The sequence below is a fragment of the Heliconius melpomene genome, chromosome 7, assembly GCF_056956725.1.
Source record: "Heliconius melpomene rosina isolate 202511_hmr_F chromosome 7, ASM5695672v1, whole genome shotgun sequence".
Classification (NCBI taxonomy): domain Eukaryota; kingdom Metazoa; phylum Arthropoda; class Insecta; order Lepidoptera; family Nymphalidae; genus Heliconius; species Heliconius melpomene.
Window position 1 is genome coordinate 12,271,833 of NC_140395.1, and position 23,419 is coordinate 12,295,251.

Consider the following 23,419-nt stretch of genomic DNA (forward strand, 5'->3'; position numbering starts at 1 on the left):
ATCAATATACATATATTTACGAAACATTTATTATTAACTAGCGGCCCGCCCGCGGCTTCGCCTGCGTGAACTACGTTATTATTAATTTCTGTCTCCATGAGTACCTACGTCCTATAAGTGACGTCCATGCAAAATTTGAGACTCCTAGCATTTTTAGTAACGAAGTTTCATACAAACTATCAACCCCAAAAACAACCCCTTAGGAGTCGAATATTGCTAATTCCCGTCTTAGCGAGCACCTACGTCCTATAAATAACTCCTATGCAAAATTTGAGATTCCTAGCACATATAGTTTCTGAGATTTCGTGATGAGTGAGTGACTTTTCGATTTTATATTTATAGATTACTAGCGGCCCGCTCGCGGTTTCACCCGCGTGAACTATGTTATTTCTGTCTCCATGACTACGTCCTAGTGACGTCTATGCAAAATTTGCGACTCCTAGCATTTGTAGTAACGAAGTTTCATACAAACTTTCAACCCCAAAAACAACCCCTTAGAAGTCGAATATTGCAAATTCCCGTCTTAGCGAGCACCTACGTCCTATAAGTAACTCCTAAGCAAAATTTGAGATTCCTAGCACATGTAGTTTCTGAGATTTCGTGATGAGTGAGTGACCTTTCGATTTTATATATATAGATAAGATTATTTTTTAAATTATGTCAATATTTTATAGAGATGACAACATCTCTGTAAAACAATGTCATCATTTGAAGTTTTAGTGGAACTTTAGGTTCTTCTCTGGTGTTTTATATTTTCCGTTTTTAATAGGACTTTTAGGTATATAGATTTTCTTGTATGCAATTTCTTCGTAATTTTCATACCACATCATTAATTAACTTTCTTCATAATATTTAGTTTAAACCTGTAATCAAAATAGTGAATTAATATTATATTTAGTAAAATGATACCTAAATATATCTAACTTCTTATGCCTATGTAAATAAATACAAGTACAAGGAAAAATATATAATTTACCATATAATATACATACATATTTCTAATGTCACCACTTATCTCAACACCCGCGCGAGTGAGCGAGTTCGTGTATTGCCTTTCAACCGGGCTCGTTTACTGATCAATCGCAAATAAAACGATTTCTATACACTTGACGGAATCCTCAGTAATCTCCTAATCCGAGGTTTATGTCGACGCTTGCCTTAATCCAGATACCAATTAGTTGCTAAACCACTTAATGAAAACTAATATAACGCTTTTGCTTATTTAGCACATTTAATACCTACAGATTATTTAGTATTGATTTTAAAGATTTGCAACGTTTCCAAATGTAGTTTTAGTTAGAACTAAAAGTGTATAAAATAACTTTCAAAGAATAAATTGAAGTATAAAGTTAGAATGGCGATGTAGGTTGGGCTCAATGTGGTGTTGGGTTCAGCTAAGGTAATCTTTAAAACCAGAATATTTCAATTTTTTTATCTAGAAAATACTTCGATGCATAAATGTTTCAAAAATATAAATACTTATTAGGTACAGCACCAAGCATACAATTTCTTTTACAGTTTACTTACCTGTGTCGTATGCAGAATTTAAAATTATCCGACTACGCGTATATCAATGTACGAGTATTTAAGGAAATTTTCAATCAATACTGAAGATAAATAAGTAAATAGCAAATACTTTTTTTAAAGTTATTTTTTATACTTAAATTGTTTAAATTATTGTTCCTATAGATTATTCTAGATATAGTATAGCATATTTGTATAGTATAGACCTCAAATAATAAATAAACCAAAATTCAGTCCTGCATTGTTATAAAATCACAGCATTTAAATACAAACAGAAGCCACATCCTCCAAAAGTTTCCCAAATAATAATTTCTATGTTACAAGAGAAATGGCGGTTTTCGGACATCGACGTCATGTTCGCTTTTCACATTTTCCGCTGAATATTGGCATTTATTGCTAACACATTCGCGGCATTACGGTTCCTATATTGCGTTTAAATTTATTTTGTAGCAGCCATCAGTAAAGAATCCATTGAACACTATATAGTGAATTTATGGACGTAAATCTTTATGACACAGCAATGGTTTACAACTAGAAACAATTTTTCGCGTATATTTTTGTTAGGAAGCGCCAGGGAATTGATTCACGGGACAAGTATGATGGAACTATGCAGGCGCGTTTAACCTGAGTATTGCAGTTCGGGCCCGGTGAGGTCACGCGGTAAAAGCTTTTAAAACACTGTCGACTGTCTTTTAACCTATCGAATTGCGGTTACATTGTAAATTGCATGCATATATACGTGTTTTATAATATGTATGTCAGCCTTTGTTCGTTCTCATATATAGTTTTTATTATTTTTTTATATTTTCACGTAAGCATTTCTTGAAAGGAGATACGGTTTTCTATTTCAAATACAACAAACAATATTGCTTTCAAGATATAATTTTTCCCACACGTAAGGTTTCAAGGATAAATTGAAAAGTGATGTTATCAGTTATTATCCAATCAGATGCATAATGGCGCTTATTGAAAGCAACCACCGATAATAATATTAGCGTTGTCCGTATTAGTACATGCTATATTTACATGAGTATTTATGTTGAACACTAATATTTCTTTTATATGAAGAGTCATAACGTTCAATAAACATAATCAAATAAAAGAGGAACATTCTCTCTCACCATTATTACATTCAGAGATATTGCTTAGATATTCTTATCATGTCTATTTCTATATTTATTCAAAATGAAACAGTATTATAACTAGATTTTTTGATATATTTTGGTATATTATACTGCCAGTCAACATGCAATGTCGGCGGTAAGTGGGAACGGAGTGTCATAACACTACGTTCCCAGATTCACTCTGCTTGTCCTGCTGTGTGCGGGGATACAGTGAGAAACTGGAAAAAAATAATAGCATTATACAATCACCTACACTTTATATCCTCACAATGCTTAATGCTTAAAGAAGCTTATGTTTGCATTATAATTGAATAGAAGGATAAATGTCATGCATGTTTAATATAAATTACTATCAGACATTTCACGTCGTTAAATTGTTCGCGCATTCTAGTTTTGAATTAATGAAAAGATGTTGACATATTATTTTTTAGTATGCGATAAGAATTTAAATAATAGGTATATTTTTTTTCACAGTGAAATTTACACGTAAATTGTATAGTTATAACGGGTACAAGTTACAACTTTTGATAGCTATACATAAAGCACATTTACCAATCTCTGAAGTTGTCACGTAGACTTTGTTTTTAAAGTATCCAAATGATAAACTACGTTACTACTAAACATATTATTCATAAATATAATTATATCTTATAAATTCGTGCACGATCAAAGTCGAATAAGGTAAAAATAGTAATAAGAAAATATTTACTTGCCAAAAGAATATGTCGCAGACATAAAGACCATAAAGAAAAAATTCAATTTATCAACGTTACGTTTAAAGACATTGTCCTCCGACGGACAAATGTCAACAACACCATTAATATGTATTAGGGCATGACTCAGGTACGCTGAAGTCGACTGGCGGGGTGCAAAAATAGTGCATTAGTTACTTTAGTTCTAGCCTCGTTTGTACTATGTAGTGTGCCCTTCCTGTCACGGATATGACGGCGATGCGCCGCCAGCGACGTCAGACATAAAAACCTTTTAGAAAAGTCCTTGTGTTAACTAACCTCGCTATAAGGCAGTTCGGTAGAGACGCATAATTCAGGCTTTTGAGGAGCCCTCAACGCTCATTACCGACCACGTTTGACAAGATTTACGCGAACAATTTGCTTAATGAAAAAAGTCCGCATTCGCTCTTATCGATAAAACATTCAAATTAAATACCCACTTTAACGACTTTCGCTCAATCCGAGAAATAAAACTGGGAGAACTCCTAATAATATTATTCGTTGGACAATAACACTCTCGAACGATTTTAGGGGCTAAGTCCGCCCAAATTACATGTCAACGGTGTCAAACGGTTGGAAATCCAGAAGTATTCTTGGACAATTTCCGCGGGTCTCGCCTCCCTCGGCCCCGATGACAAGAATATCTAAATGTCATTATAAGTTTAAGTAGAACTTACGGAATTCCGCGCTGAAGGCTGTTTTCAAGTTTATTACGTTTGTTAAAAGTCTAAATAGTTTATTAGAAGATCTTCAATGTGACATTAAGTCGAGTAAAATTGAAATTTTAAATGTTATTTTTCAATCACATATCTAAAATCTACAATTTTTGTTTTACGTAGAATTTGCTTGCAATTTATGAAATGTAGAAATTTGTAAATAAAAATCTTCATAGGAGTTTATTTGCGCAAATCTATATAAAAGTGTATTCAAATTTGTGGAATTTCAATTTAGTCGATCACTAAGTAATAACAAATTAGGCAGTAATTATTTATCAATTTCACGATAAGTCGACATCGAGGTCGAAAAGAATCCCCATTAGAAATATTTTGTGCGTTTCTATGCCGACGAACGATTGTGGGTGACGGAAGATTCTGCGTAATGTCTTATTTAGACATATTTAATTATCAATTGATGAATGTAATGACATTTATTTTTATTATTTTAAATATTCTTTTAATAATATACTCGTATGTATATAATCAAACGAACTTCTCTGAAGTGAAGTTCGATCGAGATATATGAGTCGCTTCATTCGAAGAGCCCCTAGGGTGGCTACAAGATACGAAGACTAGTTTACCCTACCTATACCATCCTTAATCTATGGGTTCCTCACGTTATAGCTTATTCTTTTCAGAGATAATGCATAACTTTTGAGTGAAAATAAGTGTGTGGGATGGAAAACGTATCTTCTATTATAATTGTGTAAAATATATTTTTTTCAGTATTAAAACAACATTATAAGATAAATTCAATCAAGTATCTTTACACTTACACAAAAATCTTTATTAACTCAAGACCTTGTAAGAAAAAACTCTACAATAGCATAACCATTCGCCACCGTTCATTCAAATTTATACAACTGCATGAATTCTAGTGAATTTCCATTTAAGCGTCTGAGCAATTTGTAAATGGATCGCGGTCTTCATGGCTCACCACCCTTGCATTGTGTTTGCAGAATAGTTATGATTTCTTTGCTTTCCACCCCTATGTTAGGTAATGGGGGAAGATCGTTTAAAATGCAATTTGTTGATGAATAGTTTATCATTTATGTTGATTTACTAAGACACAAAGACATATAACAAACTATTGTGCGGATATCAACATAAAAGAACATCAAAGTTGACTACATATTACATACAAATGTCATGAATACTATCATTGTATTTACACAGAGAGAGATATAGAGTCATCCTTGACATAAAAACTGTATATTTAGTACAAAACGAGAGGGAATGTAGGCACTTTAGAATATAAAAAAGTGAAATGAAATGCCAAGGTAAACCTATTATGCCAGCTTTACCACGCTAGAGAGTGGAGAAAGAATAATGCAAACTGAAATAGTTCAAGTTCAACCGAAGTGAACCTTTTAATGGAACATAAAACGAGAGCATGACATGAGTTCGTGACAGTGCTTGTTTGTAGCTTCGACCGATTGTACTGACTGTCTGAGAAGATATTGCAGTTTCGTAGACTATTGTGGTTGGTACATTCATTATAATGAATGGGAGATCTTTTTCAAAGGCGCCATTATTTTACGACTTACAATTCTCAGTGAATTTTTTCATTAGCTTCTTTGCTTTGTTCCAAAAAATATGACCTATATTCTATTTAATTAATGAAGAAAATATTTTATAGGATACCTCGGTGATGTTAGCGCGGCTGAAAATCTCATTTCGTCTACGTCCTGAAACTTAATTAGATTATGTCTAACTTTTAACCTTATGAAATATGAAAATTATTACGAAAAATGACAATTGTCATTTAGTAAAAATTGTATCTCTTTTAATCTAAGAAATACATAAAGAAATCTTCTAATTGAGATAATATTGTGTTTCTACGAAACAAACTTTACTACTAATATAATATAAATATTATTCTATATATATCATATAAATCATAGTATTATCACTAAGATTAATGATATAAGAATAAATAAAATAATTCTCTAAATTATTAAGAAGCTATAGGGTAGGGTAGGGTTCAAAGACATCATAGATCACGGAGCAGATTCATAAATCGTGAGCCATACATCGCGTGCCAAGTGGCGGAGATAATTGGTTTTGGACACTGTCGGCATATAGTGTTAACACACACCACATTGGGTTTATAGGTTATCAAAAGCAATGGCTCGTGTCATAAATAACATAATAACTATGTTATCATACAGTTTTGCTTTGGTTTTTGCAGCAATTATTTATAATTATTTAATTTTAACGTCACTTCACTATCATCACGTCATTACCTTGTGGGAATTATTTATGGTATAGACAGATGCAAAATATAATTCTCATCTTTTTAAATCAAATGATGATAGCGACTTTACATCATTTTGCAATTATCATCACATTTCAATAGGTGATAATAAAAACCTGTCGTCTAAAGCCGACCGTCCGACGGTAAGCGTACTACAAGCCGTATCTCGAAAGTTTTACTGAAAACACAGGCAGTGATAACAATAGTCTTCGTATGGTTATTAAGTAACTTAATATTTATAGATATTATAAGCAAAATAACTCTATAACTGGATAGATATGTTACCTTATTTTACATTTTCAAAAGCTCATATTAAAATTTCAGTCATAATTTTTAAACTTACGCTATGTCATTATTACCGCAGCCTTTTTACGACTGCAAGATCTCCTCTAAGAATTTCCACGAAAATCGGACCACCGATCCCTATGTAAAGGCTCTATATATATAATAAGCAATTAATAAAAACGAATACTTTAAAATGAAGTATTCTCAACAGTTTTGTAAAATAACTAAGCAACAATACAAATACTAATTCATTTCACAACTTCATAAATACATCAAGTTTAAATGTAAATTCAGTATACTGTACAAGTAAACATAAGTTTCGAGGCAATTTACAGTTTGTCATATGTTCGGGGGAAAGCTAATATGGTTAGGTCACGGCCTAGTTCTGTACCTAAAGACGAAATTGGTAAAGTTATCCCAGTGTCAGTGACTAGGTAATTCTAATTTAACTAATAAGTTACTGAGGCCAGTGGTGCCATGTGGCTGTAAACGCTACGGGTTATGGATTCGATTCCCAGTCAAGAAAATGAATTTTACTGAGCTTTACGCTATATCCCTACCTATATTTTTTATATTCTTACATATATTATGTACTTAAACGAAAAAAGGATGCTACAGCTTTTCTAAATTTATAATATGCTAAATGCAAGAAATACGTGACAAATGAACTGTTTGTATTAATAATATCTGTTATATAATATTTTTACGATAGACATATTTTATATGAAATATTAAACACTTGTAATTCAATAAAAATATTTTTTAAATAAATAAACGATCGATTTAACTATTTAAAATGCACTTTAAACCTATCAGAAAATAAAAATAAATCTTGCTAAACTAGAGCAAAAGCAAGTTTCACTGAGAAGAATATATTATATATGTATATAAAAGTCCTATTTCCAAATTGAGCTCATCTCCAAGACTTATGGTTACACAATTCATATAGCGGGCGCCAGAGCGTCGCGCTACGATCAACACATAAATAGGCTGTAGACTCTCCTATTTAAACTTCTTCTATGAATTTTCTTGTAAATTTTTCAAGCCTTTGTATGAACTTTGAAAAAGTTTGCTATAAGATGACCGTATAACTTAAAAAACTTAGTAACGCAGTATAAGTTATGCCTCGCCCTGGTTTTCTTTGCTTTTAATATTCTTTTTCTAGGTCTTTTCTTAGCACTAGCAATTACTTGTTGTATTGAAGTGTAGTGACCCAAACGCGGTTTCGCCCGATTAAAAGTATTCCTTTATTATAGACAAATAATATGAACTGTTTACAAAAATTGTAACCTATGTGTTATTCTGAGGTGTAACATATATATATAGTTACTATAAATTTCCTCTCAGTAATATTTCAGTGCAAATGAAATAAAATAAATTGTATTAATAATATAATTTGTTATAGCTTTACGCTGTATCTCTAACGTGACCATTTTTTTTAGAGTGCGTGTGGAGTGGCAGAACTCAACGCCGTGCTTTGCCCCGCCAGAGCAAATAAATAAAAATATTAATAATTTCCTTAACATCCTGTCGCGTAATTGTACGTTACACACTATCCCCTGTGCCACGACTGGCCTCAATAATATTAGGTAGATGTTATATTTACAGATTTTCTTTATTGCGCGTTTGAGTAAAATAATAAACCTTTAAGGCTTTCAAAAAAAATTGTGAAATATGATATCGTAGTTGTAAAGATGCACTTTTATGTGCGCTTTTTGAATCTCTCTAGTAGGTGTATGTACATACATAGTTATGAAGTATCTTTATTGTATTGAGCAAATTTTTGTCAAATATCTCGGGAAAATTCTTATAAAAACAAAAATGATGTAGCACGTTCATGTCTACCGCTATATGACTATTAGATATAGCAAAATAGAATCTTCGATCTTTTTATAGATACTTTTATGTTTTAAGACATATTTTACATAATTGATTAAGTAGTTTTTACAATGATATGTATTCATATACGAACTAATTATCATTATATGGTACCATAGACACGACCATATATTGACCACAAAGCGTTTACGTCTTCATAAGACGTGTATTGGCACCGTCTATAATGTCGGCAGAGATTAACTGGAGATTACACACCAGATGCATGTCGGCCCACTGTGCCATAGTTATTAGATGACTACATGCCAAATTATCAGTTGCTTCTATTGCATTAGTCTGAATATTAGTATAAATTTAAACATGTCAGTCTGCTATCCTAACTATATAGTGTTAAAAACTTATTCAATAAAATCTATCTATTGAACAAAATTGTTATAAATATTGTAGAGTATGATAGGTTTTGTACATGTAGTAGATTAAATTAGAATTTTAACCTTAATATAGATTACCTACAAACGACCGTTGGAGTCTTTTCACAGAGGTTCCTAGTCAATAAAATTGTGGCAAGTAATTATATAGAAAATTGTGGAATATATTATCCTAATTTGTTGAGGTGATTTAACTTCTTATCACCGAAAACACACCGAAAGAGGCTTTGATTTTACTTTTAGTTTTACGTTGCATCCCGCATATTGCAAGGTATGTATGCAACGAAATAAAAATAACTCATTCTTGTGATTAAGAATCGAACTCAAGACTGTCTCTTTGTCTGTGTTTATAGTCGCCGCGACGATGCGCCAAGACGGCATTTTAGTTACCTGGATATATTCCGTAATACATTTTTAAATTTCTTTTTATATTGACGAATCTTTTATTTTTGTACCCTTCATATTTATAATGGTTGCATTTTATATTACATTTGGATGTTTCATGAAATGTAGGTTACGCTCTACATATTATTTAAACATTTTATTGACATACTACATGCGTACCGAAAAAGCCCGTACGAGTTGTTAAATTTTCGATACAATTATTATATACTATGGCTTTATAACATGTAATAAGCCTAATAATAAGCACATATAATATTTTATTATGACAATTACATATTCGTAGCACGTTCGACCCCGGATAGTTGACGCGAGCAAAACTGGGGCTCGTCCGCAATCTCATTGGACTGTAATGCTCTTGTTGATATGAGCTTAGTTTGGAAAACATTAAGCAAAAAAGAAGTTTATTCCTTCAATAAAACGCCTTTTTCGCACATACTCGCAGTAATGTCATCGGTTATCAGATTGAAAATGTAAATACCTTGGGTTCGATTCACGCTCTTCGATTTAATAAAATTAATAAAATTTTAAATTTCGCCATCAAGTAAAACCAAATCCGGTCCCCACATGTGGAAACGAAATAGTCTTAATGGAAACGAGGTGTTTTAATACTAGCTTCCCAGGTTCCCTCTGCCAAAGAAAATGTAAAACTAAATTGACGAAAATTGACCTTAACCCTAATTTCTTTCAGCTTTTTACTTACCCGTACAAAAAAATGGGAAACGTGTGAAAATTAAACATTGCACGGAGTCAGAAACGCAAAAACTTAATAGTACTTAATAATACATACCTAAATATTATATATACACAGATTTGTTTTTAACTATTATTGACAACATCACACGAAGACGAATATACAGTAAACAAATTTTAAATTTACCTTGTCTACAGTGTAGGGTAAATTGAATAAAAAAAACAATCAAATTAGAAGAATTACAACTCACTAAGAATACTCAACATGTAATACATTTGACCAAATAAACTGGAAGCTTTACTATTTTATTAAATTAAGGAATTAAGAGACACGCACTGTAGTTCGATATAAAAACCGTACCATGGCCTAAGGTAGTCACAAGTGAGAAGCGACTGCCTACGTCGGACTACTCACTTCGTCATAGAAATACAACCATTAGCCGTAGAAAAAAATATTTTTATTATTTCCAATGCGATAGTTATTTCCAAAAAAGACCGGCACTTCATCCATTTTGTTTTGAAAAGAAACGTGCACAAAATGGCGACTAACTACACAGACGATATCGGCCCAGTGGCCTACCCACTTAAAATGTAAGTATTTATTTGAAACTATTTTATTTTCATTTATAAATTTTCTTACCTTTTATTTTTTTTTAATATTTCGTCATAATTTATTTTTAATGTAATATTAAATTGTAACTTTGTTTCAAACAACCTTTTTTACTGTAAAAGTAATTCCAAATGCAAAACTAATTTAGCAATCCCGCAAAGGAGAATAGGAAAAATTTTCAACAATCGTCCCACAATGACGCCAAGACTGTAACGAATATAAATTGCTTAATTTAAATGACTCGTTCCAAATGGAATCGACTTTATAAATATCCGCATTATTGTCACAGAAGTTATAATTTAATGGAAATATGGCAAATTGTTCTAACGCCGAACCGTCCTAAGATCCAGTTATTTCAATCAGGGTTGACAAACCATAATCCATTTACACTTTAAATTGATTTCAGTGCTATTTCACTAAGCTGAATAAAAATCTAAATATTTTTAATAGTAATATTTGTTAAATGTTACCTTTTTCTGATAAATTTCTAAATAAAATATATTACTTCTGTCTCTAGGGTCAGCCAGGAGGTCGTAGAACACATGCTCGGCTGGAACATTCCAGAAGAGCATCAGGACCTCGTCCACGAGCACTGGAGGAACTTCCCAGCGGTCAGCAAATATGCGCACTTTGTTCTAGCTCTCATCTACTCGTTCCTCATACTTGCGTCTGTATCAGGCAACGGCATTGTTATTTGGATATTCAGCACGTAAGTATAAAAAGAAGATAAATACAGGAAAATATACTATAATTATTTGATAATAAATTTAATATCTACTTTTTTTTATACTTAAAAACCTTTGTTTGATGCACAGCAGTAACTCAAAAACATGTAGTTCTTTTTAAACAGAAAAAATATTTTTAAATAAAACTTTAACCGGATTAATCGCGTATATTTAGGATAATGCATTTTTGGAAACCCGACGTTCCGTACCTAAAATCAATCAAAAATAATCTCATAAAATATTTGTATGGATATATATATATATAAGGATATTACATTAGTGATCTGGAGCATTGAGAGGGTTGAGTTAATAACGCGGAACAATTTGGCGATCGAGTGCTGTACACTGTCACTGCTGTTGGCTTAATTAAGTTTCGAAATTTACTCTGGTTCTTGTCTTAAGGATCTTAAACCTATAATAATATTATAAACCTATAATTATATTATAAACCTATAATTATATTATTAATATCATTATAATATTTATGTAAGTGAATACGAAAATTTATAATCTTAGACTCTATACAACAACATGCTACAATAAAACTTTTACCTATATCGTTTTTGTCGATGGAGTAAATATATTAAAGGAATTGTAACTCCATATAATTACTTAAAATACAAAACAAAAATATTTTTCAAATTCTAAATAATATTTCTAAAAAGATATCACAGTATGAATTATTTTCCAACGTTCACATAAACTCGATACGAGTGTCAAAGGCGGAGTTGTGAACCGCGATCGAGTTCGAAAAACGTTTCCGATGTTCATCGGGCATTGCGTTTTACTCCATTCTATTTATCTTCCTGTTTGTACCATATCTATGTCGTTTGAAACGCGGTTACGATTTTCATGCTGACATTTTTTTGCCTGCAAATGCATAAAATGGAATATCTTTTATATTATAAACATTACTTCAAACGGTGATTGAAATTCAATTAACGAGAAGAGAGGAAATACATTAAACATTATTTTACAGGAAGTTCCTTCGAAATCTCTATAAGATATCTATTCATATGTAAAGTACCCATGTAATATGTGTATATGAGTGAGTGCTCTTGTAATGATGACGTTGTCCTTTACAAATAGGGCCGCACTTTGACGGGCATATCAAAGACTAAAATCAAGATTCTCTTGTTTGTAAAGCAAACTCTAAAGACTTTGCTGTTCTGTTGAACTTAAAAAGACAGTAATTTTGAGAGTGCAGTGCGTTAGTTTTTAAAAACATTAATATCCTTGCTACAAATATAATATTACTTAAATTATAAGATTTTCTGTATACAAATTTCTTGAGACTTAGATACGAGTACGTAATTGTTACATTAAGCAAATAATAATTGGATCCAAAGACTCCCAATACATATTTAATTACCTACCTTGAAAGCTTTTACAGCAACTGAAAATTAATTATATTTTTATACCTATTGAATAAATTTTTCTATCTCTAACTAATTTCTGAGAATTCTTTTGTTTATAAGGTTATAAACCCCTATAAATTATAAAATTTTCTGTAGCCACTTATCTGCCTACTTATCGTTTTATAAAAGACAAAGTTATATTACTAGTAGGAGCGTAGCGTAGAGCATGTCGATAGCGGATTTGCGGAAGTTTGGCGTTATTGGAATTGTTCTGTTCACTACATTCCACAACTTGCTCTCCCGCGAGGTCTCTGCTTGGAAAATGGAACTTTTTTATGTAAATCCTGTTTTGTTTTGTTCTATGATTAAAATTATGTTTTCCACTTAATATGGTATAAAACGATAATAAAATTTCATTTAGTTTTATACTAATTTGATTTAAATAAGCTATTCAGCTAAAATCAGCATACTATCTAGTGATTCAAGAATACTGGTTTTCACCAACAAAATATTCATACGAAAAATGACTAAAACGTACACTATTTACATAGAAAGCAATAACTGCCACACATAATGGAATATTTATAAACATTATCATATGAGATACTATACTCATATCACTGTATTAATCTACTATATTCAGATATATTATTTTCAAATATATTCAATATAGTTCTACTTTAATTTTTAATAATCAGCTTCACGCTGTATCCCGCACACAGCAGGGTAGCCTTTGCCTCGACACCAGAACGAAAAAATGTGTTTAATTAATGAAATGATGAATTAAAATAAATTTAAATAAATATTTCATTTCCTCGAGTGGGGATCGAACCTACAACTAGTGGCGCTTACAATCACATTTTGTGCCGTTGCGCCACGAGTGACCTTAAACTCTACTTTCATTTACAGGTCAAAATCACTTCGTACCGCCAGCAATATGTTCGTAATAAACCTAGCGGTGTTCGACATGATGATGATGATAGAAATGCCTATGCTGGTACTCAATTCCTTCTACCAACGACTCGTGGGATACCAACTAGGTTGCGACATATTTGCCGTGCTGGGCTCCTTGTCGGGCATCGGCGGTGCCATCACAAATGCTGTCATCGCTTATGATAGATACAAGTAAGATTCTGAATAAATGAATGAATGAAATTAAACACAAAAAAGATTCTGAAATTAATGAAAAAAAAAATTACCACGTCTCCTCCTACAAAACGAATTTATCCACATTCTACATGTAGAGAAGTTTAATAAGTTCTTGGAATTTTTACAAATTTAAAAAAACTTTTCGTTAAACTTTTCGGAAAGTGTATACAAATTGAACTGAATATTCCACCTGTAATAGTTGGGAAATATATACATATATGAAATAAATTTTATTGCTGGCATTTCAAAGGAAACGAATAGGGGAGTACTTCCAAAGCGTCAGACGAAAACTTATTGAAGTTAGAAGTTATTGAAGAAATATAGTATCGTGTATAATCTAGATCTCATAGTCAATTTAGTATTTTTAGTATTCGGTTCCGATTTTCCCTTGAAAGTTGAACCTGTATTGCTAACGTTCACCAAAATTCAATCAAGTATTAATTAATTCGCGCCCCACTTGCAACTACAGCAAGACGCTCTTGTTTGTGAAACAACTGATGTGGTGAATAATTAATTTATAATTATATTTTAAGTAAAATTTATATTATTATAATACAAAACTTTAAAAATTGTGATCAATTTTATGTACAAATAACGTTATTTACATATTATATTTGATGTAAAGGAAGCTTTAAATAGAAAATATACATAAAATTTAATATTCAATATAATTGTATGATGTATACCTAAGTATATTATTAAAAATAGTAATTATTTTTCAATATTACACGTATATTAAATAATTTGCTTCACAGGACTATTTCGAGCCCTCTGGACGGCAGACTGAACAGAGTGCAGGCGTCTCTTCTGATCTTATTCACCTGGCTCTGGGCGTTACCATTCACGATCATGCCCGCCTTCAGGATTTGGGGACGTTTTGTACCAGGTATCATATTAAGCCATAAATTTAGACTAATTTGTTCCTTCATCTGTTCTGATTAGTTTTTAACGAATATTCTGGCTCGTAACTTCATGTCATTGTCAAAATTAAGTTATTACATTCTATTATATAAATGATTAATACAAATGTAATAAATTTAATAGTAATCAATTCTAACCATATCTAGAATTTGGGGCGGCGTTTAATTTGAAAATGATTAATTGATCTAACTACTATTTAATATGAGTATAAGGTTATTGTACTAAATAACCATTTAATTAACAAACTTTTCTTATATTATTTTATGCAATGGATTTAATGAAAGCTAAAATTACTTAAAATGAATAATGAATTGATACTCGAAGACAAAACACGCCTCCGTAATCCTTAATTAATATCACCCGTCAACGTTTCTTATAAACGTCAGAGGTTAAAATCTCTACAAATTTTGACACTTTCTAAATTGCCTTTTGTTTACGCGTTATTATGTACACGGTTGATGTCGGTCATGCTTAAATCATTGGACATTTTTTTATATGCTTTTAAAATTATACGCTTTTTTTTTCATAGCAGGATAGGCAGGGGTAAACTAGTATTAAGAGACTCCGTTCTTCACTTTCCGCTGAATTTTTGAATGGCTGAACTCAATACCATGCTTTTGCCTTGATACCAGAACGAAGAATTGAAAAAAATATATACAATATTCAAAATTAGCTCTTTTAGTTATTTCTTAATAGGGACTGTCCCATTTGTCGTTGTGTGTCCCGGCGTCCCGAAACATGGTACTGGGACGAACAAATTACTTGTCATGTTATATTGAAATGACACGTACGTTTTGCCGGATATACATATCTGACTGAGAGCAAGTTTTGAATTCAATTTCTTTAATTGCTGCTTTTACAGGTACAGGATATGTGAGGAAAAAACTATAATGTAATAAATTATTAACTTAATAAGTATTTTACTATTTAGGATTAGGTAACAGCGCGTACCTACATTGGCTACGATTAAGTACTAGCTTATTAACAACATAAGAGCATTAATCGCAAGGAATTGCGTTCATCCGTTTGAAAGTACATTACTGCGCCGCACAAAGACCACCCATTCCGTGACTAATACTAAGGAATGCCTCAACGGCTTAGACTACTAATATTATATAATAGTACAATATTATATAATATTAGTGTCTCCACATTGGAACCGATGATTTTTCCTGTTAAAAACTACGTAGAAATCCAATGTTTCCAGAGGGTTTCCTTACGACTTGCTCCTTCGACTACTTTACTGAGGACCAGGACACGAAAGTGTTCGTCATGTGCATATTCGCCTGGAGCTACTGCATCCCGATGCTCCTCCTTTGCTACTTCTACTCCAAATTGTTCGGTGCTGTAAGTATATACTATTTAGAAGAAATCGTTATTATTTATATTTAAACAAATTTTGTATCTATACTAATATAATAAAGCGGAAGAGTTTGTTTGTTTGTTTGTTTGTTTGTTTGTTTGTTTGTTTGTTTGTTTGTTTGTTTGTTTGTTTGTTTGTTTGTTTGTTTGTTTGTTTGTTTGTTTGTTTGTTTGAACGCTAAGATCTCTGGATCTACTGGTCCGATTTACTATGTTTTTGTTTTGTATGAAAGCTGCATTCTTCAGAAGTGTTATAGGCTATATAATATTACATTACACATATATACTAATAAATTAAAATACTTTCTAATTTGATATGCAATTTATTCTGCCATGTTAATAACAACCGTCGTCGCTACGCGACCGCGTTCGTTACCGCGTCATTTTGATATTCATTCTTATGAAAATAAATATAATAGTCTCTTTTAGCATTTCATCTAGATTGAAATTATATTTCTATAGAAATTATATTCTTATATTTCAAGCAGGCGTAGCCGCGTCCGGGTCCGCTAGTACTAAATAAATTTATAGACGGAATTAAACGACGAACTTTATGTAACTAAATTGTCAATTACATTAATATTTTTTATTAGATATGGGATTGGAACCCAAAATCATTAGCTATAATAAAACTGGAGATAAGTTTGAATCTGGAAATCTGGTGTCGAGGCAAAGCGTGACGTTGAGTTCCGCCATTCAACACGCAATGCCTTCAGAATTCGGCAGAAAGTGGGGAACGGTATGTCTTAACACTAAGTTCTCTGTGCTTACCCTGCTGTGTGCGAGATACAGCGTGAAGCTGAATTCTAGATAAGGACAGGACAAGGAAAAGTAATATTTTAAGCTAAAATCTTTTAAATTTCCATCTTATTTTCTATGCACATATACACTGTATAAAGATTTACATTCCACCCAACATTTACATATTACTAATCCACGCTTAAAGGTTCCATATTCACACGCCGAATGCTACGAAAATGTTCACTTACCTACATATAATAAAATATTATACTCTGATTGATATTCCGGCCTTAAAGGATTTGAGAATCGGACCTTTTCCTCACATTAACTTAAATCGTGTGGAGATTTCCTAAATTCTTTAGCGAAATATTTAGGAAATTGGAAATATGAGGTTCAAAATATCGAACGTTACTTAGAAATTTGTTTATTGATCAATTGAAAATCGTAAGAAAATATTTTTATAATTTTATTGCTACGGAAAAGACTTATTAATGCTATAATTATATTTATATTATAAAAAAGTATCAAATCTGCAAATTATATTTTTCATCGCGCCCCCGAGGAGGCAATAAATAAGGATGACGGCAATAAGACACCCTTAACGAACGAATTTGTGCCTATGTTAGTCCAAGATATTTTAGGCAATTTATGTTCAACGATATTATAAAAAATATGTTTAATTGACAGTTGAAAGTATAATAATTTTATATTACTTTCTTACTACCTTTCTAATTACTTTAAATAACAAATCAAATAATAAGAAAAAGTCTTCAGTGCCATATATAAATCAATTGGCTCTGATAATTAGTAGCTCTTACAATTCTCTTAATTACCAAACTGATCTTCATCCTGCTAAAATATATATAAGGTTCACTCGTTTAAAAGTTGCTAACTTGTTGGTTAAGGATACGATATTTACAATTATAATAACTGGCTTCTACTAAAAACGTATAGATTAGATAACAAAATCGTTACTAAACACTATCTAAGCCTAAAATATTTTCTGTAATTTGGACTCCCAATTATTCAAATTTGTTTTAATTCATTCATTTTTTTAAATTGACATTGATTAATATTTTTCCATTGCGATAAATTTATATAGCGCCCTAGCGCCGGTGGACGACTAGCGTAGTGTCATTACACGCCGGACTCGCGCTTTATTAAATTAGCATCCACTCAAAATAGGTTCAGTCCAACTTGTTGGGAACGATTAAACAAGTTCCTAAACTCATTCCGCCGGACTCTTGCGGAGGGTCATAAAGATTAAATGTTGCTAATTACAGGGAAATTAAACACGAAATTTCCATAAGTTTCTAGTGGTATTTTAAAAGCTATTGATATCCTAGCTAGCCCTCATAAAAAAAATAGTAAAGAAAAAGTAATACACTAAGAAACTTCCGTTCCTCAATTTTTGCCGAACTCCGAAGGCATGTTGAGTGGCAGAACTCAACGCCGCGCTATGCTACGTTAACAGACCAAGGAGAAAGAAATTATTAAACATTTCATTTATTCGAGGTGGGATCGAAACCACGACCTGTCGCGGTTACAGTCACACGCCTGTGCCCCTGCGCCACTACTGGCCTCTAGATTACTTAACAAATTTGCAAAATAATATCATTATATCCACTTGCAATCCTTCAGCTTCTCAATAGTCGGCATCGGCCAGATGTTCATTCAGGACTAACTGGTAAAAAGGAAGTAAATTGAAGATATCTACTAAAGCGTACTTATCCAATACGCCTGCAAATGGAATAGAATCGAACGGAACGTTACAAAAAGAGCAAAATCGTGACTCGACTGAGCTCAGCAGTGTTTATTTGTTTGTATTGGGCAGTTGCAGATACAGATTTCTGGTAAATCTCGAAATCCCAATGCGTCCTACAATTTATATACGAAACGTTGAGCACACAACTATTATCAAGGATTACCTTTGACAAAGATACTGTACAAAATGGACTTGTTTTCTACAATTATTTGTATTTAGCTTATTTGTGATCAATTGATGGCATTAATTGAACAAAATCTTAAATAAAATTTTAAAAGTTACTTAGGAATTGGGATCAATGTTATTCCACAAAGATTTTTATACCATTTAAGATAAAATGACTCATAACATTCATGAACTTAACAAGTAGAATATAAATAAATTAAAATACGTGCGAGCATACACAATGGCCACAGAGACGGACAGTAGGTCAATAAAGTGGGCACTCTATATAACTGGAAGTGCGATTCACCCAACAGGGCGCCGCTCAAATATTTCCACGGGCTGATTTACTTCGAGATATATTTTATTCTTGGTTCTCATGTAATTTGTGAAGCAGAAAAAGATGAAAAATATGGTGTTATAGGAAAATGTACATTTGTATTCTTATCGTCAGACACTTGAAGATACGATATGAATGGACCGAGAAATATTGCTTATACAAAACAATATATGTTTAACGTTATAGGTATGAGAAGAGAAAATATTTGTTTATTATATTTAGTTATTGACACAAGAACACGTTAAAGCAAACTGAATTAAATGATAACATGACAAACATTTCACATTTCCGTGACGGCAGACGAAATGGAAATGACATAAAAATCATTTTCATCGTTCAAAAACGTTGAGGTTTCATGAAAATTAATTTATTTCCGACATCAAAGGGATTGGGTGCTATTATGCCGGTACCGGCTCTAATCGCTTTAAGGACGGAAAAACATCGAATTATAGATAGACAGCTTCCCGCTTAATATTCTGAAATTATTTACATATTTGCATTTAAAAGTGACCAATTTTGATCGAACCATATTGTGAATATTTTAACGTTAATCCTTTTTCGGAAATGGAATTATCATATTGTTTTGTTAGCAAGTTGAGTAAATATAATTACAGTTAGCATCCGTAACTGTCGAACTATTTTAATTATTTCATGCGTTGTCGTTTTCCTATTGTAATTTATAGTATGGATTTAATAAAGGCACTCCGTTTTCCCACTGCCACTGTCAATTTTTCTTTCTTTATAATTATTAATTAATTAAAACTGACCACTCACTCTCTCATAGGTCCGTCTTCACGAGCGCATGCTCAAAGAGCAAGCAAAGAAGATGAACGTAAAATCGTTAGCAGCAAACAAGGAGGACGCAGGCAAGAGTATCGAGATAAGGATCGCCAAAGTGGCATTCACCATCTTCTTCCTGTTTGTGTGCTCGTGGACGCCGTACGCCTTCGTCGCTATGGTCGGTGCCTTTGGGGACAGGTAATACCTACTTACGTTAGAACATACTAAAATAGCATAAAAATGAAGAGATCATTAATAGTTCAAAGTCTATTGATTTGTATTTATCAGGGCTACAAATTATTGGATCTGTGACCACTGATAAAATCTAAATTTATTAATAATACCTCCCAAATTATCATAATCGTCATAATATCATGAATGAAACAAAGTAAGAAACATGGAATGAATTAATATAAAACAAAGCAATTAAAGAAAAACAAATAAATATTACCATGATGAAATACAACTCAAATATTCGCAATTAAACATATCAATTTGGTAATTGGTCGATTTGCAATCTTAACAACTATATTACGGCAAGTCTCCAATTTACATATTGTAATAATCTTTTCTTTTAAAGCGTTTATAAACGTTTAATGAGAATAAAATGCAAATCTGTCTCCACGTGAGATCAGAAATTCCTTTGAAACGGTACAAAAATAAAAATGCCGGTACTTCCATTCGGTAGCCGCTTAATCGTATTGATAAACGTTCGTTTTAAATGACAGCTTTTTAATCACTCGACTGAATTGGGATCTTGCCGGTGTAGTTGTTATCTAGTTGACAATCAAATACACTTATTGCCAATTATGACTTCCATTTAGGCGAGAGCTGGTACCGAAAAATAACTTAAATTTAAACCTAGTTTTATAGGAAGATAACATGTATGCAATGCAATTTGCTTTCTAATAACATGGTTTTTTTTATTCTGGCCACAGCAGGATAGGACGAGGTGTTAGGACATTGAGTTCCCCTTTTCCCGCCGTATTCTGGAGGCATGTTTAGTGCTTTGTTTCGACACCAAAGCAAAGAAATTAAAGTATTAAATATTTAATTTCCTTAGAATGGGAATCGAACTCACAACCAGTTAGCCTACAGTCACATTGCCACACACAGCACATGCGCCACTACTGATCTCAATAACATGAAAGTAATACCATGTATTTTTACTATAATAATATGCCGTTTCTCACTGTAAATTTTGCATAATATATTCCAGTTCTAGTTATAAAACGTTTTCAACAAATTTTCCCCTTTTACAAGAAGGACATTCATCTTATCTGAAGCTGAAATATTCTTACATTCCTTATAAAATGTGCGGTTTTATATAATATTTTTTTTATTTTCAAAGGAGTATCCTAACTCCAGTGACGACGATGATACCAGCAGTGTGCGCCAAAATTGTATCCTGCATCGACCCATGGGTATACGCCATCAATCACCCTAGATATAGGTAATTTTAATTTATATTTAAGTACTTACTCTTTACTTGTAACTCACTGTTCCTGCGGTCTCAGTTACCTTAAATAGAATGTACCATGTGAAATATACAGCTTTTTTTTTCTCCATTTGGCCACGGGACAAAGCCGTTAGTAAAACTTATCATTTATATTTATTAACCCCTTAATAATTTTCCAGGGCGGAATTGCAAAAGCGGTTACCTTGGATGGGTGTGCGCGAAGCGGACCCAGATACAGTATCAACCTCAAGCGGCGCCACTGCGCAAACCCAGAACCCTACCGCCGAAGCTTAAATCAAAACAAAACTGGACTGGACTGAACTGGACTGAACTAGACCACGCTCATTCACAATGATAATGCTCACGTTAAATTAGTTTAATACAACTGTTAGCTGTTAATTTATTTTCCTTTACATTGTCACTGATTTTTTAAAGAAATTTGATTGAATATTTTTTTGAAAGACAATTTGTTGCGCTATCTTCAGAATTTTCAACTTGGCTTCGCTACTTTAAATAAAATTTGTCCTTTTCACAATTAATAGAGTGTAATATCTAACAAACTAGATACCGTTTCTATTCACAATGTAAATATATACAAATTCCTTTCAATTTCAGTGACATTTGTTGTTTATAGGTTAATGAATTTCAGGTTTCGTTTAGTAATTCGTTTTCGTGTTAAAAAGATAGTTAAAATGAACTTTAGTTTTGTCTTTTTATATTAAACGAGTGGATTAGAACGTTTTTACACTAGAATATTTATCATGTATATTTTTCTAGTTCTTTTTAAGGTGGCGTTTTTATTAAACGTGGTCAATATATTGTGGAAAAGCGTTCTACTTTGCAGTTTTGTGTAACAGCAAAAAAAATTACAAAAAAATCGGACGGATCCCAACGACTCAAGCTAATATGATTTAAGGCGATTAAAGAAATTTATTGTAAACATTATCTTTTATTTATATCTAATACATTATTCACAGTATAAATTTATAATAACTACTCAAAAAATACAAAAAAAATATATCTAAAATCAATATTTTATTATTTCAATTCAAACCCATACCTGCAGTCTAGGTTTAAAAATTAAATAAATAAGTATTTTATTAAAAACTAATTCTTATATCATATCTTCCCATATAAGATGATGTTAATAAAAATAAATTTAGTTAAATAAAATACCTACAAAAGTACTGCCTTAAGTCAACCCAGTCGTAACAATATTGTGATTATTGCACGGAAATTCAAAATTCGTAAAGTGATAAGGGTAAGAAAAGGGATACACATAACAACAAATACAAATACAAATACATTGCCCGCGTATTGCGCTTCATAGAGAAAATAAAATATAGTAGATACAAATAACATTTTATAATAAGACCTTGAATACTTTTTTCAGCTTAGCAGAGCGTAGCAAAGACAAGTGTTAAGACACTCTAGGTAACAAAACAAAGCGATGGATTGATTTCAGCGAATCAACACTGTAGGTCTTGAAAATTGTCTGAATTCTAGGTTCCCTCTACTTACCCTGATATAGACGTGTATATGTATAGCCTAACACTGTATGTGTTAGGTTATACAAAAATATAAATAAGAGATGGAACGCTTAGAATTCTATTCGTCAAATCGCGTTGTCGATTAAATAAAGTATCGACGGGATTTAGCAGAGATTATTAACAGCTTTAAAACAACAGGTCGAAAAAAGCTTTCAGGGGCTAATTACCTCCGTCCGTTTCTTTCTCGAAGTCCTACCGTTATAAAAATATTACCTATTTAAACTTTAAAAAAATGTTTTTCCTGTCTTTGAAGTACTTAACAACGAATGCTTTAAATATAACTTTACAAAGCGCGGCGTTAAGTGCCGCCATTCAACACCAAATGTCTCGAAAATTTCCGGGATAATAGGGAATGGAGTGGCTTGTCCTGCTGTATACAACTAAAATACATGTAATGAACGATGTTCTCTTTTTACAGAAGTCGGTGAAAATAAAAAAAATACTTTAAATTTAAAATTGACATAATTATATAACCAACTATTAATTTTATAAATATTTTGT

General features: G+C 32.1%; 1 protein-coding gene across 1 annotated transcript; it reads left to right on the plus strand.

Annotated features, from left to right (window-relative positions):
- The first annotated feature begins 10,342 nt into the window (after nucleotides 1-10,342).
- Nucleotides 10,343-22,308, plus strand: LOC146537888 (opsin-3). Its single transcript, XM_085188401.1, has 8 exons — nucleotides 10,343-10,587; nucleotides 11,124-11,315; nucleotides 13,599-13,814; nucleotides 14,594-14,724; nucleotides 15,967-16,106; nucleotides 19,914-20,107; nucleotides 21,261-21,362; nucleotides 21,548-22,308. Exons 1-8 carry the CDS (start codon nucleotides 10,535-10,537, stop codon nucleotides 21,660-21,662), a joined length of 1,143 nt encoding a protein of 380 aa, XP_085044527.1. The 5' UTR covers nucleotides 10,343-10,534; the 3' UTR covers nucleotides 21,663-22,308.
- Nucleotides 22,309-23,419: the final 1,111 nt, after the last annotated feature.

Excerpts from the sequence above, each read along its gene's own strand:
- LOC146537888 (XM_085188401.1), top strand. The coding sequence starts at position 10,535 with ATGGCGACTAACTACACAGACGATATCGGCCCAGTGGCCTACCCACTT. Across the intron at positions 16,107-19,913 it reads ACTCCAAATTGTTCGGTGCT|GTCCGTCTTCACGAGCGCAT; the intron begins GTAAGTATATAC and ends ACTCTCTCATAG. Across the intron at positions 21,363-21,547 it reads ATCAATCACCCTAGATATAG|GGCGGAATTGCAAAAGCGGT; the intron begins GTAATTTTAATT and ends ATAATTTTCCAG.